A 14,634-nucleotide genomic window follows, 5' to 3' on the forward strand; every position below is an offset into this window, starting at 1 on the left:
ACCCCTGATGGCAAGAGTTACTTTAAATGAAAGGGGCCAAGGGCAGAGGGTAAAACTTTAATTCTTCTCTTTGGAGGGGTACAAAGTAAGTAGGAGCAAAAATCATTCCAAAATAAGTTGGATGGTTGTCAAAGAATGGACCTCTCTTGTCTGCCAAGACACAACAGAGACAAGAGACAGTTCAATTCCTTGAGGACACTAAAATTGTCACCTCCATGTCCTTACATATAAAATAGAATCATCACATACGATGGATTGAAGGACAGAAGAGCAGCTTCTGGTCCGTGGTAAATGTTGAAAAGATATCTGTTAGCAATGGCTTGTGCAGGGACTGCTCAGGCTATGTCATCCAACATGGGCGTGGTCACCTGGGTTTGCAGCCACTCTGATTGCCATCCAGGAACTCGAGCATTTGTTGTTGTCACTGAGCTAAGATGGTGTTACATGGATCCTGGTGGCTTCTGGCTGGCTGTCTTCTGTCCTGGGAGCTTGGGATTCTGGTCCACCAGTCAGAATCACGGGCAATAATTGTGAGGATCTTGTATGACAACGGTGAGTGAGAAATAGGTAGACATAGGGCAGGCAGCCCTCTTCCTTTCCCCATCTGGGTTCACATCTGCAAAGCCACAGCTGGAAGGGCCAAGGACAGTAATTCTGCAGCACCTGTCTTTCCAAAGGTTTAGGACTTGTGGGCTGCTCTGCACTGGAAGGAAGGGAGCTAGGTGTCTCGGGTGAGCACTCAGGGAGAACTGTGCATAGCTAGGGTTTTATGCTGTCTTTGAAGAGACAGAGAGTAACACAGAGGGAGGGTATGGGAGGGAGAGAGGGAGATAAACAGAGAAGGAAAAAGATTATTCTTTCAAACCAAACAAAATGGCCCAAACCAGGGATCCCAGCATTGGGGTGGCAAAAGCAGGAGGATGTTGAGTTTGAGGCCAAGGTGACACACATAGGCAGACACTGTCACAAACAAACTAAAATTGGATTCAGATTTTTGGCCTTACTTAAATTAAGGGTCTTTGTTGTTGTTTGTAGTTGTTGTTTATTTTGACTTTTAAATTTGTTTTTAATTTTTTTATTTTATTTTGTGTGTGTGTGTGTGTGTGTCTGTGTCTGTGTGTGTGTTCACGTGCTTGAGCACACAGGTCAGCATATGTGGAATTCACAGGACAATTTTTGGGAATCAGTTCTCTCCATCTCCCATGTGAGTTCCAAGGATGGAACTCAGGTCATTATGATTGGCAGCAGGTATCTTTATCCACTATGCCAGTCTTGATGATTGGCATCTTTAATCCCATATAGTCCATAGTAACTTAGAACGATCTGTGTAGCCAAGAATACCCTTGATCTCATGTTCCTTTTGCCTCTGCCTCCCAAGTACTGGGATACATTCATGTGTTACTATGCCTGGATAAATTGATTTTTGATGACAGTGTCTCATGTAGCCCAGGTTGTCCTTTATTTGATATGTTGCCAAAGGTGACATTTTTCCTTTTATTTCTCTCTATTTAATTTTATTTTAATATTTATTTTAAGATATGTTGTAACTATTTAGACAAGGCTGTCTGTTTTGGAGTTCACTATGTGGTCCAGGCTAGCCTCAAATCCCTAATGATTCCTTACTTCTAACTTCTGAGTCCTGGGTTTACATGCTCCCCAAGTCTGGGGTCTCAAAGGTGACCTTGAACCCCTGATCCTCCTATTTCCCAAGTTGTGGGGTTAAGAAAAGTGTACACTTGCCCAGCTCTAATTTTTCTGAGTGAATGGACTGTAATTTGACACTAGGCTCAGTGTTCACTGAGCTGACTGTAAATCAGGATCCCCTGTCCCACCCTGGGGTGCTGGGATGACAACATGTGATGATACACCCAGCGTTGCTTTAGTGAATCTGATGCCCTATCCACAGACCTGGGAGGTATTATAGGGGTGTTTTCAAGGATGAGGACTTCAGTTCAGAGCCATTGGCCTCTGGCTTGAATTAAAGTCGTGTGCTGGGGTAAGGTCACCCCAGGAGTGAATGTGCCAGGAATGGGGACACCTCACCTTCTGGAGGTGGAGTTGACGATGAGGAAACAGCCCAAGAGAGAGACATGAAGGAACATCCTGAGGGGTGAGGGGAGGTCAGAAAAGTTCAGTGTCCTGGAAGCCAGTGAAGAAAATGTTCCCTGAAGAAGGAACAAGCCAAGAGTGATGGCTGACACCTGCAGCCCCAGGGTTGGGGAGACATCAGAAGGAAGACGGCTGCAAGTTCATCTAATCACTAGTGAGTCTACAGTGAGTTCCTGCACCGTCTGGAGTGATAACCCACCTCAAAAATAACAAATGAAGAATAACAGAAACCCCAACACCACTACCAATAAATATGAAGACAGCAGGTCACTGGACCACAGAGAGGAATTAGAGTCAGTGAATAGGGACAACTCTTGCAGGGTTGCTTCAGACCCCAGGGCTAAAGCCAGGCTCACAGAGCACGTGAGATAAATGTTGTCCTCTCCAGCACTCCAACTGTCACTGAGCAAAGTTGTGTTGTCCTGGAATTCTTGTGGTGCAGGGGTAAAAGAATTCACCAGAGTTTAATGCAGAATAGACAGTGTGGACAGAAACACAGCAGGTGGTTCATAGAGAAATGCACACCGCAGGAGTGGGCACTCTCACCTCAGTTAAGAACAGTTACCCGTCCTCACTTCATTTTGCCCTCTGTGTAGTTGTTTGAGCAGACAAGGGGGCAGCTCACTAGCTGTCAAGCTGTGACTCCTTTGTTCATGTGGGGTGCAGGCTCTTTAAGCTCTGTTTGTGAAGCACCACAGGTCACTCTGTCAGGATCTGAGGAGCAGGGGGGTTGGTCTTCAGTTTTAGTCTTTGTTTGTTCGCCTCAGGCACTTCATGTGCCTCATCCTGGTCCTGGCAATCCTCCTGCTTCAGTCATCTGAGTGATAAGATTACAGATTTGTCACCACACCTGACCCCCCCTTTGTTGCTTTTATTAATGTGCTAAGTAGCCGAGAATAACCTTGAACTTCTAATCCTCCTCCCTCTGCCTCCAAGTGCGGGGACCATATGTGTGTTCCCCTTGTTATACAGTCCTGGGGTGCTGTCCGGGACCCGGTGCATGCTTGGCAAGCACTCTATCAGCAGAGATACTTCTACAGCCTCACATGGCCTCTGAAGCTTGTTAGCACCTGACAGACAGAGCTATGCAGGAAGCTCTTTTATCTGTTTCTGCTGAGGGGACATCCATGTGACATCAGCGTCACTGATTTCAGTGCACAATTCACTGCCATGGAGCCTGTTCACCAGCTCAGGCAGCCACAACTTCCCTCTACTTTCAGAGCTGTCAGCACTCAGGAAAGCCTCCATATGGACTAAGTCATTATCTTCTTCCCCTCCTCTCACTCCTGATGACCTCCTGTCTATTGTCTATGCTGTGGGGTTTCTTTTCTGGTTGGAACAGCTGAAAGGATCAGATAAATTGTCTCTTGTGTGGAGTTATTTTACGGAACATGCTTTGAGATTCATCCAGGTTGCAGCACTTTTAGTCCTTCGTTCCTGTTCTTGGGTGAATAGTATTCCACTGTGTGACTATACCACAGGTTATTCATCCAGTAATGGACATTTTGCTTATGTTTTTTCTTTTGCTATTACCAACAACATTACTGTAAACATTTGTGTAAAGTTTCTTCTTTAATCTAGACGTGTGTTTATGGTTTTCTTGATTATAAAGGTAGGAGTAGAACTGCTGTGTCATTTGATAATTACATGCTTACATTTTAGGCACGGCTATACTTTTACACAGGGTTTGCATTGTTACATTTCCAGCAATAGGGCACAAGTGTTAATATTTTTCCATGTCCTTGAAGTCTGTGTAGGAATCATAACTTTGTTGTTTTAGCTTCCATTTCATTTAAGACTAGTGGTGTTGTGAACATTTCCTATCCTCTGGGAGACATTTCTTTTCATCATTTCTCATTTCCTTTTTTGATTTTGTTTTGATGTTTTTGAGATTTATTCATTTTATATGTATGAGTGTTTGCTTTTATGTTTTTCTGTACACCATGTGCATGCAGTGCCCACAAAGGCCAGAACATGGAGTTAGATACCATGGAATTTTTACAGACAGTTGTGAGTTGGGCGCTGGGAGGAGCAGTCAGTGCTCTTAACTGGTGAGCCATTTCTACAGCTCTATTTATTTACTTAGAGACAGGGTCACACTATCTAGCCCTACATATTGAGGCTGGCCTGAAACTCAAAGAGACATCCCTGCCTCTGCCTCTTGAATGTTGGAAGAATGGAACCCACTACTATGAAATGTATACATTTTTTAAAAACTGTATCTGTAGACATGGCTGATGGGGGAAGTCCTTCTGTGTATATGTTGTCCTATTGGTTGATAAAGCACTGTTGGCCAATAGGGAAGCAAGATAGGTAGTACTAGGAGTCAAAGAGGATTCTGGGAAATGTAGTCAAGAGTAGAGAGTTGCCATGTGATCCCAGAGAAGAGAGGACAAATCAGGATGCTGTCCTCGGAAAGATAAGTCCTTATAGAAATATATATTAGTAGTCACTAAGGGTTAATACTTAAGGCAGAACTAGCCAAAAAGAAGCTGGCTGACAGCATTATAATTAATAAAGTGTTTCATGTGTTATTTGGGGGCATTAGATGCTCTTACAGAAGATCCAGATAGGGTTCCTAGAACCCATGTGGCAGCTTACAACTGCTTGTACCTTCATCTCCAGAGGACTTAGTGTCCTCTTATTGATTCACAGGTTGTGCACATACATACATGTAGGCAAAACACACACATAAAACTAAAAACATCTTTAAAATGTTTAAATTTGTGTATATGTATTTGTGTGAATGTCTTGTGTTCAGGTGCCCACAGAGGACAGAGGAAATATTTGAACCCAGAGTTGTAATTATAGGTGGTTGTGAGTCACCTTAGTGCTGGACTTGGGTCCTCTGAAAAAGCAGAACACAACTCAAACACTCAGCCATCTATCTCTTCAGTCTACTTCCCTCCATCCCACCCTCCACACACGGACACCAATTCTTCCTCTCTTTTTTGGTGGGGTTGTTTGGCTGGTTGGTTGGTTGGTTGGCTGATTTTTCCAGACATAGTTTCTCTATATAGACCTAGTTGTCCTCCAATTCATTCTGTGGACCAGGCTGGCCTCAAAGTCAAGAGATCTGCTAGCCTCTGCCTCCAGAGTGCTGGGATTAGAGGCCTGTACAACTACATTAGCCCTCACACATTATTTCTTAACTGTATTGTTTTTCTTTCTAAGCTGTAAGAAATCTTCATATCTTCTGACCATTGGACCCAGATTCATGTTGCACAAATACTCTCTTTTATTCTGGAAGCTGACCTCATCCACTAGCTCCTGCTTCTTTTAATGTGGGATGAGACCCCATAGGGGATTATGTAACTGAATATGGGGTTAAGAATAATGTGGAAACAACAATATGAATGTGCAATGAGCAAAAAATCAATTCAAAATCGAGGGTGAAGTGAAGGGAGCTGTTCTGGCAGTGTTTGCATCTCCCACTCCACTGGCCTTGGTTCTGAACACCAAACACATGCACTTTGCACTGTGCATGCTGTGCTGCCATGAATGCCAACAAATGCGGCCTCAAACACTCTGCTCAGACTTCAGGCTGCTGCGTGTTGTGAACTCCAGATCTCTTATTCTGTATACAATGTTTATGCCCTTCTAGCAACAGCGGTTTAATTACCAAAATCAGGGACTTTTAAAATATTCTTCAGCATGTAATTATCAATTTTGTATCTCTTTCTGTTATATTGTGTTGCAATATTGTGATGGGGATGCCCTTCTATATATGTTTCTCTTATTGGTTGATGAATAAAACACTGTTTGGCCAGTAGAGGCAAGAAGATGGGTGGGGCTAGGAGATGAAGAGGATGCTGGGGAGAGAGGCACTGGAAGGAGAGTCGCCATATAGCTGCCAAAGGTGTAACAGGTCCGGCCATTCTCAGGTAAGCCGAGGCCACGTGGAAATAAATAGATTTATTGAAATTGGATAATAGTTAAGACAGAGTTAGTCAATATGAAACCCTAGTCATCAACCAACAGTTTTATAATTAATATAGCATCTGTGTGTTTACTTGGGGCTAAAGAGTGGCTGGACCTAGTGGGACAAGAAAAACCAGCAGCAATATTGGATTTTGGAAATTACAGTTTAGCAGGGTTGGATAAATGGCTCAGTAGTTAAGAGCACTGAAGGACCTGGGTTCAGTTCCCAGCATCCACAGGGAATTTTACAAGTGTTTGTAACTCCACTTGCAGAGGGCCGGAGATCCTCTTCTAGATTCTGTGGTTACTGTCCATAAAGGTGAATAGACATTCATGTAGGAAAAGCAACCATACACACAAAATAAAAACTTAACGTTTTGATTCATGAATTTTAATCATTGTCTTTTTGTTGTTTACAAGAGCTCTCATATGCAGATAATGTCATGGTTGAAAACTCAGTGGCTGTAATTTACATCCTGCCTCTGGAGCGTCTGAAGAACCTGATGGAGGTAAGATGGGAGCTCTTTCCCTGAGAGGTTTGCTGAAGGGGTTAGCACATTATATGATTTGAATGTTTCACCTTACAAACCACATCTTCACTGGTTTTGTTTTATTTTGTTTTGGGATGCAGGATTATACTATGTAGCACAGGCTGGCCTGGAACGTGATCATCCTGCACCAGCCCCTGAATATTAGCATTGTAGGCATGTGCCCTCATGCTCATGAACTCTAATGGAGATAGGAGGGTCTCATCCTGCTTAAGTCATTTTTCTCTTTCTGCGATAAAAACACCATGATGAAAAGCAACTTAGGTAGAGCCTATGGTTCCAAAGGGACAAGAGGCCATAATGGCAGAAAGTCATGGCAGCAGGAGAAGGAAGGTGACAGAGCACAGTTTCCATTGCAAACAGGAAGCAGGGAGAGCAACCTGGAAGTGAGGCAAGGCTATGAGCCCTTAAAGCCCACCCCAGTGTTGTACTTCCCACACCAAGTCTGCCCCTTCCCATATCATTCCCAAACAGCACACCAACTGGGGACCACATGGTTGAATATCGGAGCCTATGGGGACATTCTCGTTCAAACACCCTTGAGATTTAATCAGTTTCCCTCTTAGAGAAGATGCCAGTTATCAACAGTTCCAGACTTTGATTTCTCACTGATCACTTTTTAGGATATGGAGAACAAGGACTTGAATGCAATTCTCCAAGTGTGTGAGCTTCTTGCTAAGGATTCTAATTTGTACCAAGTCTACATAGATGCTGGATTCTTCAAAAGACCCCAGATACTGTAAGTACCTTTCTATCACAAGGTAGCATTTACATGGAATTGATGTTTCTTCTATTCCAATAGATTGTGATGACTCAAATTCACTCACAGCAATAAAAAGAAGGTATCTTTAAGATGTCCCTGTGAGAATCTTAGTTTATATTCTTTTTGTGTGTGTGAATGTATGTGTGTGTGTGTGTGTGTGTGTGTGAGTGTGTGTGTGGACATGTTCCTCTGTGTGAACACACAGGTGTGCGCATGAGTGTGGAGGTCAGAGTTCAGTGTTGGATGACTTCCTTACCTACTCCCTATTTTAAAATATCTTAATTTAAAAAGTTTTATTTTTTATTAATTATGAGTGTATGTGGGGACCTGGGGGTGGGCACGTGCACATTCCAGTTCAGGGCTCACAGAGGTCGGAGGAGGACATCAGATCACCTCAAGATGGAGTTATAGGTGATGTGAGCTACATATGTAGTTGCTAGGAACTGAACTGGAGTCATCTGCAAGGGCACAAACACTCTTAAATATTCAACCATCTCTCCAACCCTCTAGTTGAAAATTTTTAACTATATTTATTATTTATTTAGTGTGTGCATACTGGGTAACACTATTCAGAGGAGGGGGAGGAGGAGGAAGAAGAGGAGGAAAAAGATAAGAAAATGTGTCTTGGTTAACATGGAGCTCACTATTATGCTAGACTCACTGAATGGCAAGCCCCAGAGACCCTGCTGTCTCTACCCTCCCAGTGCTGACATTACTGACATTACCAGATTACTGCTCGCTGGGTTTCTTTCTGTTCTAAGGGGAACATGTAATCCAGGCTCAGATGCTCACACTGTTGTGACCAGCACTTCACTGACCGAGCCATCTCCCCAGCCTCTTGTGATTCATGTTCCATGAAGATTTGCATTTGTGTCCTTCCTTAGGGGAGGAAGATCCTGTGATGCTGTGATTTGGGGACCTATGGTGTATTAAAAATAGCTTAACCTATGAAATGACTGTTAATACATTCCAATCTGACATTCAGAACTAAGAGCCACCTTTGATTTCTCCAGGAAAGAATTGGTCAAGAGATGTCCAATAACTGCCATGAAAAATATGATCTCAGTTTCCAGCAGATAAACATTAAGGTAACTTCTATTTTTTTTTTAAGAAAAACGTTATTATTTTATGTGTGTTGGTGTTTTTCTGCATGTATATTTAGGAGAATGCCTGATTCTCTGGAACTAGAGTTACAGACAGTTGTGAGATGCCAAGTCAGTACTGGGAATGAAACTGAAGACCTTTGGAATTTAATTCTGTTAAGAACCTCAGCTCCTGGCCAGGCGTTGGCGGTGCACGCCTTTAATCCCAGCACTTGGGATGCAGAGGCAGGCAAATCTCTATGAGTTTGAGGCCGGGCTGGACCGACAGCCTCCAAAACAATACAGAGAGACCCTGTCTCGTAAAACAAAACCAAAAAAAAAACCTCAGCTCCCAACTGCTGAGCCTTCTCCAGCCCCTACGTTCATCTTTACCCATTGTTCCCGTTTCTAACCAACACCCACCTGATACTTGTTATTTCTGTTTTTCTCCCGCTGTTTTGTTTATTTAGACATGAATTTTTTTGTTTTTTTTTCTTTTATCATTTTTTATTTTAATTTTAAATAGCTTGTTTTACATGTCAATCCCAGTTCCCTCTCCCTCCCCTCCTCCTGCACTCCCCTTCCCCCCCCCCCCAGCCTCCCACCCTATTGCCAAATCCTTCCACATAGGGGATATCTAGAGTCTGTCATTTCACTCTGGGTAGGGTCCAGGCACTCCCCTAAGAGCCCAGGCTGAGAGAGCATCCCTCTTTGTGCTATGGGCACACGATGTCTGTTTGTATTCCAGGGATAAACACTGATCCACTGCTCAGGGCCCCATAGGTTGCCCAGGCCTTCTCGCTGACACTCACATTTGGGGAGTCCAGATCAGTCCCATGCTGGCCTCTCCGCTGTCAATCTGGGGTCCAAGAGCTCTCCCCTGTTCAGATCAGCTGTCTCTGCTGGTTTTGTCAGCCCATTCTTTGCCAATTTGCTCATCACTCCTCTCTCTCTGTCACTGGGTTCCTTGGGTTCAGTTCAGTGCTTAATTGTGTGTTTGCCTCTGCTTCCATTAATCACTGGTTGAAGGCTCCCGGATGGTTATAGACATCAAGTTCATTATCAGGAATGGGCATTCGAGGTGGTCTCTCCACTATTGCTTAGCTTGCCAATTGGTGTTATCCCTTTAGATCACTCGATGTCACTCTGGTGCCTGATCTGTCTTCTAACCTATGATTCCCTCTTCCCCCTATTCTACCCCCACCCACTCAACTTCCTGTTCCCCCATGACCTACTCTCTCTTCCTCTTCTCCCCCTCTCTTCTTCCCAGCTTCCACTCCCCCCCACCCCTCGCCGTGTTCCCCATCCATTCAGAGGATCTTGTCTCAATCCTCTTCTCTTGGGTACTATGCATATATGCATATCTTTTAGGTTCTTTCCTGTTTCCCAGACTCTCTATCAGTGGAAGTGCAGACTGGCACTATCCTGATTCATGTCTAAAATCCATATATGAGTGAGTACATACCATATTTGCCTTTTTGCGACTGGGTTACCTCACTCAGGATGGTTTCTTCCAGTGCTATCCATTTACCTGCGAATTTCAAGATTCCATTGTTTTTTTGGTTTTTCGAGACAGGGTTTCTCTGTGGCTTTGGAAGCTGTCCTGGAACTAGCTCTTGTAGACCAGGCTCGTCTTGAACTCACAGAGATCCACCTGCCTCTGCCTCCTGAGTGCTGGGACTAAAGGCATGCACCTGGCTAGACATGAATTTTTTTAAACCATCTTTTCTCATTTTACATACCAATTCCAGTTCCCACTCCCCTCCCCTCCTCCTGATCCCTCCACCTTCCCCCACCCCAGCACATCCACTCCTCAGAGAGGGTAAGGCTTCCCATAGGGAATCAGCAAAGTCTGGCACATCTCTCTGAGGCATGACCAAGGCCCTTCCCCCAATATCTAGGCTGAGCATGGTATATCTCCAAAGAGAATGGGCTTCAAAAAGTGAGTTCAAACACTAGGGATAAATCCTGGTTCCACTGCCAGTGGGACTGCCCGAGCCACACAACTTTCACCCACGTTCACTCTTGGTCCCATGCAGGTACCCCAGCTGAGCTATCACTGGCTCAGGTCAGCTGTCTCTGTGGGTGTCCCAATATGGTCTTGACATGTTTGCTCACTCCTCCCTCTTTTCGACTGAACTTTGGGATCTGGACCCGGTGCTTAGCTGTGGATCTCCACATCTGCCTCCATCAGTTGCTGGATGAAGGTTTTATGGTGATAATTTAGGTAGTCATCAATCTGATTACAGGGGAAGGCCAGTTCAGGTACCCTCTCCGCTGATGCTTAGGGTATTAGTTAGGGTCATCTTTGTGGATTCCTGGGAATTTCCTTAGTGCAAGGTTTCTCACAACCCAGTAATGACTCCCTCAATCAATATTTCTCTTTCCTTGCTCTCCCTCTCTGTCCTTCCCACATCTCCACCATCCATCTCTACCACCCAATGAAGGGAAAGGGTGAGAACATAGGGATCTGTTTTCTTTTTGATATAAAATTTTGCTTTGTATCCCAGGCTGGCCTCCAACTCCAGCAACTCTCCTACCTCAGCCTCTGAATGCTGGATTTTAAGCATTACCACCACATCCAGCACCCACTCATTTAAAGAAAAACTTAGTAGTTTGATTTGTACGCTAAGTCAGATCTCCTGAACCTGGAGTACAGGCATTGTGAAGCAACTGATGTGGGTGTTGGGATCCTAACTTGGGTCCTCTGGAAGAGCAGAGCACATTCAACTACTAAGCCATCTCTCCAACCCCTAAAACTCACTTCTATTACATTTATTTATGTGTTGTGTGTAGTCGTAAGTGTGCCATGGTGTGCTAGTGAAGGCAGAGGACAATTTAAGGACTTCAGTTGTATCTTCCTTTCATGTGGCCCTCAGGTCTTCAGGCTTGGCAGCAGCTGCCTTACCTACTGTAACATTTCCACAGAGGGGAATCAATGATGTCTCCACGTTATCAGTTTGAGCAACTGAATGAATAATATGGTTATTTACAGAGACAGGGAGCACTGGGTAGGAACAGAGGGCATGTGTGTGTCTTTAGGCAGGCAGTGTAAAGAGACTGTGGTGTAAAAAGACAGTGTCTGAGTGAGGTAACCCAGTCCCAAGAAGATAAACATGGTATTACTCACTCATATATGGAGTTTAGACATGGATCAGGGGAATGCCAGCTACAATCCCACTGCCAAAGAGTCCAGGAAACAGGAAGGACCCTAAGAGAGATATGCATGGCACCCCCAGAGAAGGTGGAATGAGGCAAAATCCTGAGCAGATTGGAAGCATGGGGGGAGGGGAGAGGGAGCCAGGAAAAAGAGAGGGGGAGAAGGGAGGGAGAGGAGGACATCGGGGAGCAGGAAGGTTGAGTCAGGGGAAGAATAGAGGAGAGAAGGATGAGAGATACCATAATAGAGGGGGCCATTGTAGGTTTGAGGGGAGATCTGGCACTAATGAGATTTCCAGAGATCTACAAGGATGACACCAATTGGCCAACTAAGCAACAGTGAAGAGACTACCTTAGATGCCCCTCCCTGATAATGATTTCGACGACTATCTTATATGTCATTCTAGAACCTCCAACCAGTGACAGACAGAAGCAGAGGCAGACACCCACAGCTAAACACTGAGCTGAACTCCTGGAACCCAGGGACAGAGAGGGAGGAGTGATGAGCAAAGGGGTTAAGACTGGGCTGGTGAAACCCAGAGAAACAGCTGACCTGAACAAGAGGGAGATCTTGGACCCCTCAACTGATGGCTGAGAGAGGCCAGCATGGGACTGAGTCCCTAAATGTGGGTGTCAGTGAGGAGGCCTAGGCAATCTATGGGGCCCTGGGCAGTAGATCAGTATTTATCCCTGGCATACAAATGGACTTTGGGTGCCCATCCCATAATGAGGGATGCTCTCTCAACCTGGACACTTGGGGGTATCCCAGGCCCTACCCGGAATGAAATGACAGACTCTGGATATCCACCATGGAAGCTTCACCCTCCATGGGGAACAGAGTGGAGATTGGGTGGAGGGTTGGGGGGGCTGGAAGGGGTGGGAGGGGAAGGTGAGGGAGCTGGGACTAACATGTGAAACAAACTTGTTTCTAATTTAAATATAAAATAAAAAATTCTAAAAAGAGAGACAGGATGTAGACTTCATTTGTAAGCACAGTTGAGATGGCAAACAAATGGAGCTGTATCTCAGGCATTGAAAATGTGTGTCTTACCAGGTGGTGGTGTCACATGCCTTTAATCCCAGCAATAGGAAGGAGGCAGAGGCAAGCAGATCTCTGTGAGTTCGAGACCAGCCTTCTCTATAAGAGCTAGTTCCAGGACAGCCTCCAAAGCCACAGAGAAACCTTGTCTCGAAAAACCAAATACAAAAAAGAAAAGAAAAGAAAATATGTGTCTTAAGTTCAAGATGGAGGCAGGGTTGGACGTATTAAGAAGTCTCCAAAATTAATATACTTTAATCTTGTTTAATTTTACTATGTGAAAATTATAAATAAATATAAAAGTGTAATAATATATAATATTATAATGATAAAAAAGAGTAATAGAGTGAATATCTCCATACTTACATTCAGCTCTTGATAACATTTGTTACATTTAGTCTTGTAAGATGGCTCAGTGGATTAAGAGTGGTTGCCAAGCAATCTGAGCAGCTGATTTAGACTGTCAGATCCCAGGTGGAAAGAGAGAACAACTCCAGAAAGTTGTCTCTGCCCTCCGTAGATGGATCGTGGCTCCCACATTCACACTCAACCTTTGTTTTTTTTTTTTAAGATTTATTTATTGCCGGGCGGTGGTGGCGCACACCTTTAATCCCAGCACTCGGGAGGCAGAGGCAGGCGGATCTCTGTGAGTTCGAGGCCGGGCTGGACCAATAGCCTCCAAAACAATACAGAGAAACCCTGTCTCGTAAAAACCAAAAAAAAAAAAAAGATTTATTTATTTATTATGTGCACAGTGTTCTGTCTGAATGTATCCCAGCAGGCCAGAAGAGGGCACCGGATCTCATTACAAATGGTTAAGAGCCATCATATGGTCACTGGGAATTGAACTCAGGACCTCTGAAAGAGCAGCCAGTGCTCTTAACCTCTGAGCCATCTCTCCAGCCATCACACTCAATCTTACACCATTTCTAGACTTACTCTTCCAGAGTCAGAGTAGTTTAAAGCAAAGTCCCACACTGGTATTCATAAGTACTTGTAATTAAAGAGAAGAAGCATTTAAACTGGGTGTGGAGACACAGGTCTTTAACCCCAGCACTCAGGAGATGGAGGCAATAGAATCTGAAGTTCAAGATCAGCCTTGGCTACATAGTGAGTTTGAGGATAGCCTGGGATACATAAAACAATGACTCAAAAAACAAAACAAAGACCCCAACTCAGATTTAGAAATACACTATCTCCTGGAGACCTTGATGCAAGAGTTTGATCAAAATGGATTCAAAAGAAGCTGGAGAAGCTGGATGTAATAACACAGACTTTAAATCTCAGGATTGTTTTGGAACCTGTCCTGTAGACCAGGCTGGCCTCGAACTCACAGAGATCCGCCTGCCTCTGCCTCCCTAGTGCTGGGATTAAAGGTGTGCCCCACCAATGCCCGGCTGACAGCTATATTTCGAGAACCTATCTCAAAACAAAGTGGTTTTTGGGGTCGGGAAGATGAGTTACAGAGATGGCTCAGTGGCTAATAACCCTTATGTGATCTTGCAGGATGATGAAGCAACTTTCTGGCTATCTTAATCTCCAGTGCTAAACCCAACCCACAGCGAGTGCAAAGCATTACAAACAAGGCTGTGCTCTGTATGCCATTTTGACCTCTTGAGTCACAACATAACTGCAAAAGGCCAACCCTATCTCAAAGAACTAGTCACTTGCTTAAAGTGCACAGCTCCCCTTCCTCTCTCCTCCTAGCTTGGTGAAAGGTTCCTACTCCGTAAAAGAGGCACACTTGCTTCGTGTGAGCTCCTCTCAGTTTCTCTGAAATAAACCCACCTGCATTTGAGTCCAGTCTCCTGACTTCTTCTTCCACGTTATTCCCTACCATGGTTCTCAATCCTGGGACAGGTGCTTGGAGCAGAAGACCCTCTTGCAACCCAGGGAGCCTGTGCAGCAGCAGGGCACCCAGGGCTAACCCTTGGATCCTGAGGGGCCCCTGAGTTAGTTCTCCCTGTTTCTGAACCTCACCTACTTTCTCCCACTCAACCTTCCCCTGCCAAC

General features: G+C 44.6%; 1 protein-coding gene across 1 annotated transcript; it reads left to right on the forward strand.

Moving 5' to 3' along the window:
* Positions 1-392: 392 nt before the first annotated feature.
* LOC121144143 (palmitoyl-protein thioesterase 1-like) lies at positions 393-14,419 on the forward strand. The gene is made up of 5 exons (XM_040757465.1): positions 393-552; positions 6,451-6,539; positions 7,202-7,317; positions 8,355-8,429; positions 14,128-14,419. Exons 1-4 carry the CDS (start codon positions 435-437, stop codon positions 8,419-8,421), a joined length of 390 nt encoding a protein of 129 aa, XP_040613399.1. The 5' UTR covers positions 393-434; the 3' UTR covers positions 8,422-8,429; positions 14,128-14,419.
* Positions 14,420-14,634: the final 215 nt, after the last annotated feature.

Source organism: Mesocricetus auratus, unplaced genomic scaffold (genome assembly GCF_017639785.1).
Source record: "Mesocricetus auratus isolate SY011 unplaced genomic scaffold, BCM_Maur_2.0 Super-Scaffold_100014, whole genome shotgun sequence".
Classification (NCBI taxonomy): Eukaryota; Metazoa; Chordata; class Mammalia; order Rodentia; family Cricetidae; genus Mesocricetus; species Mesocricetus auratus.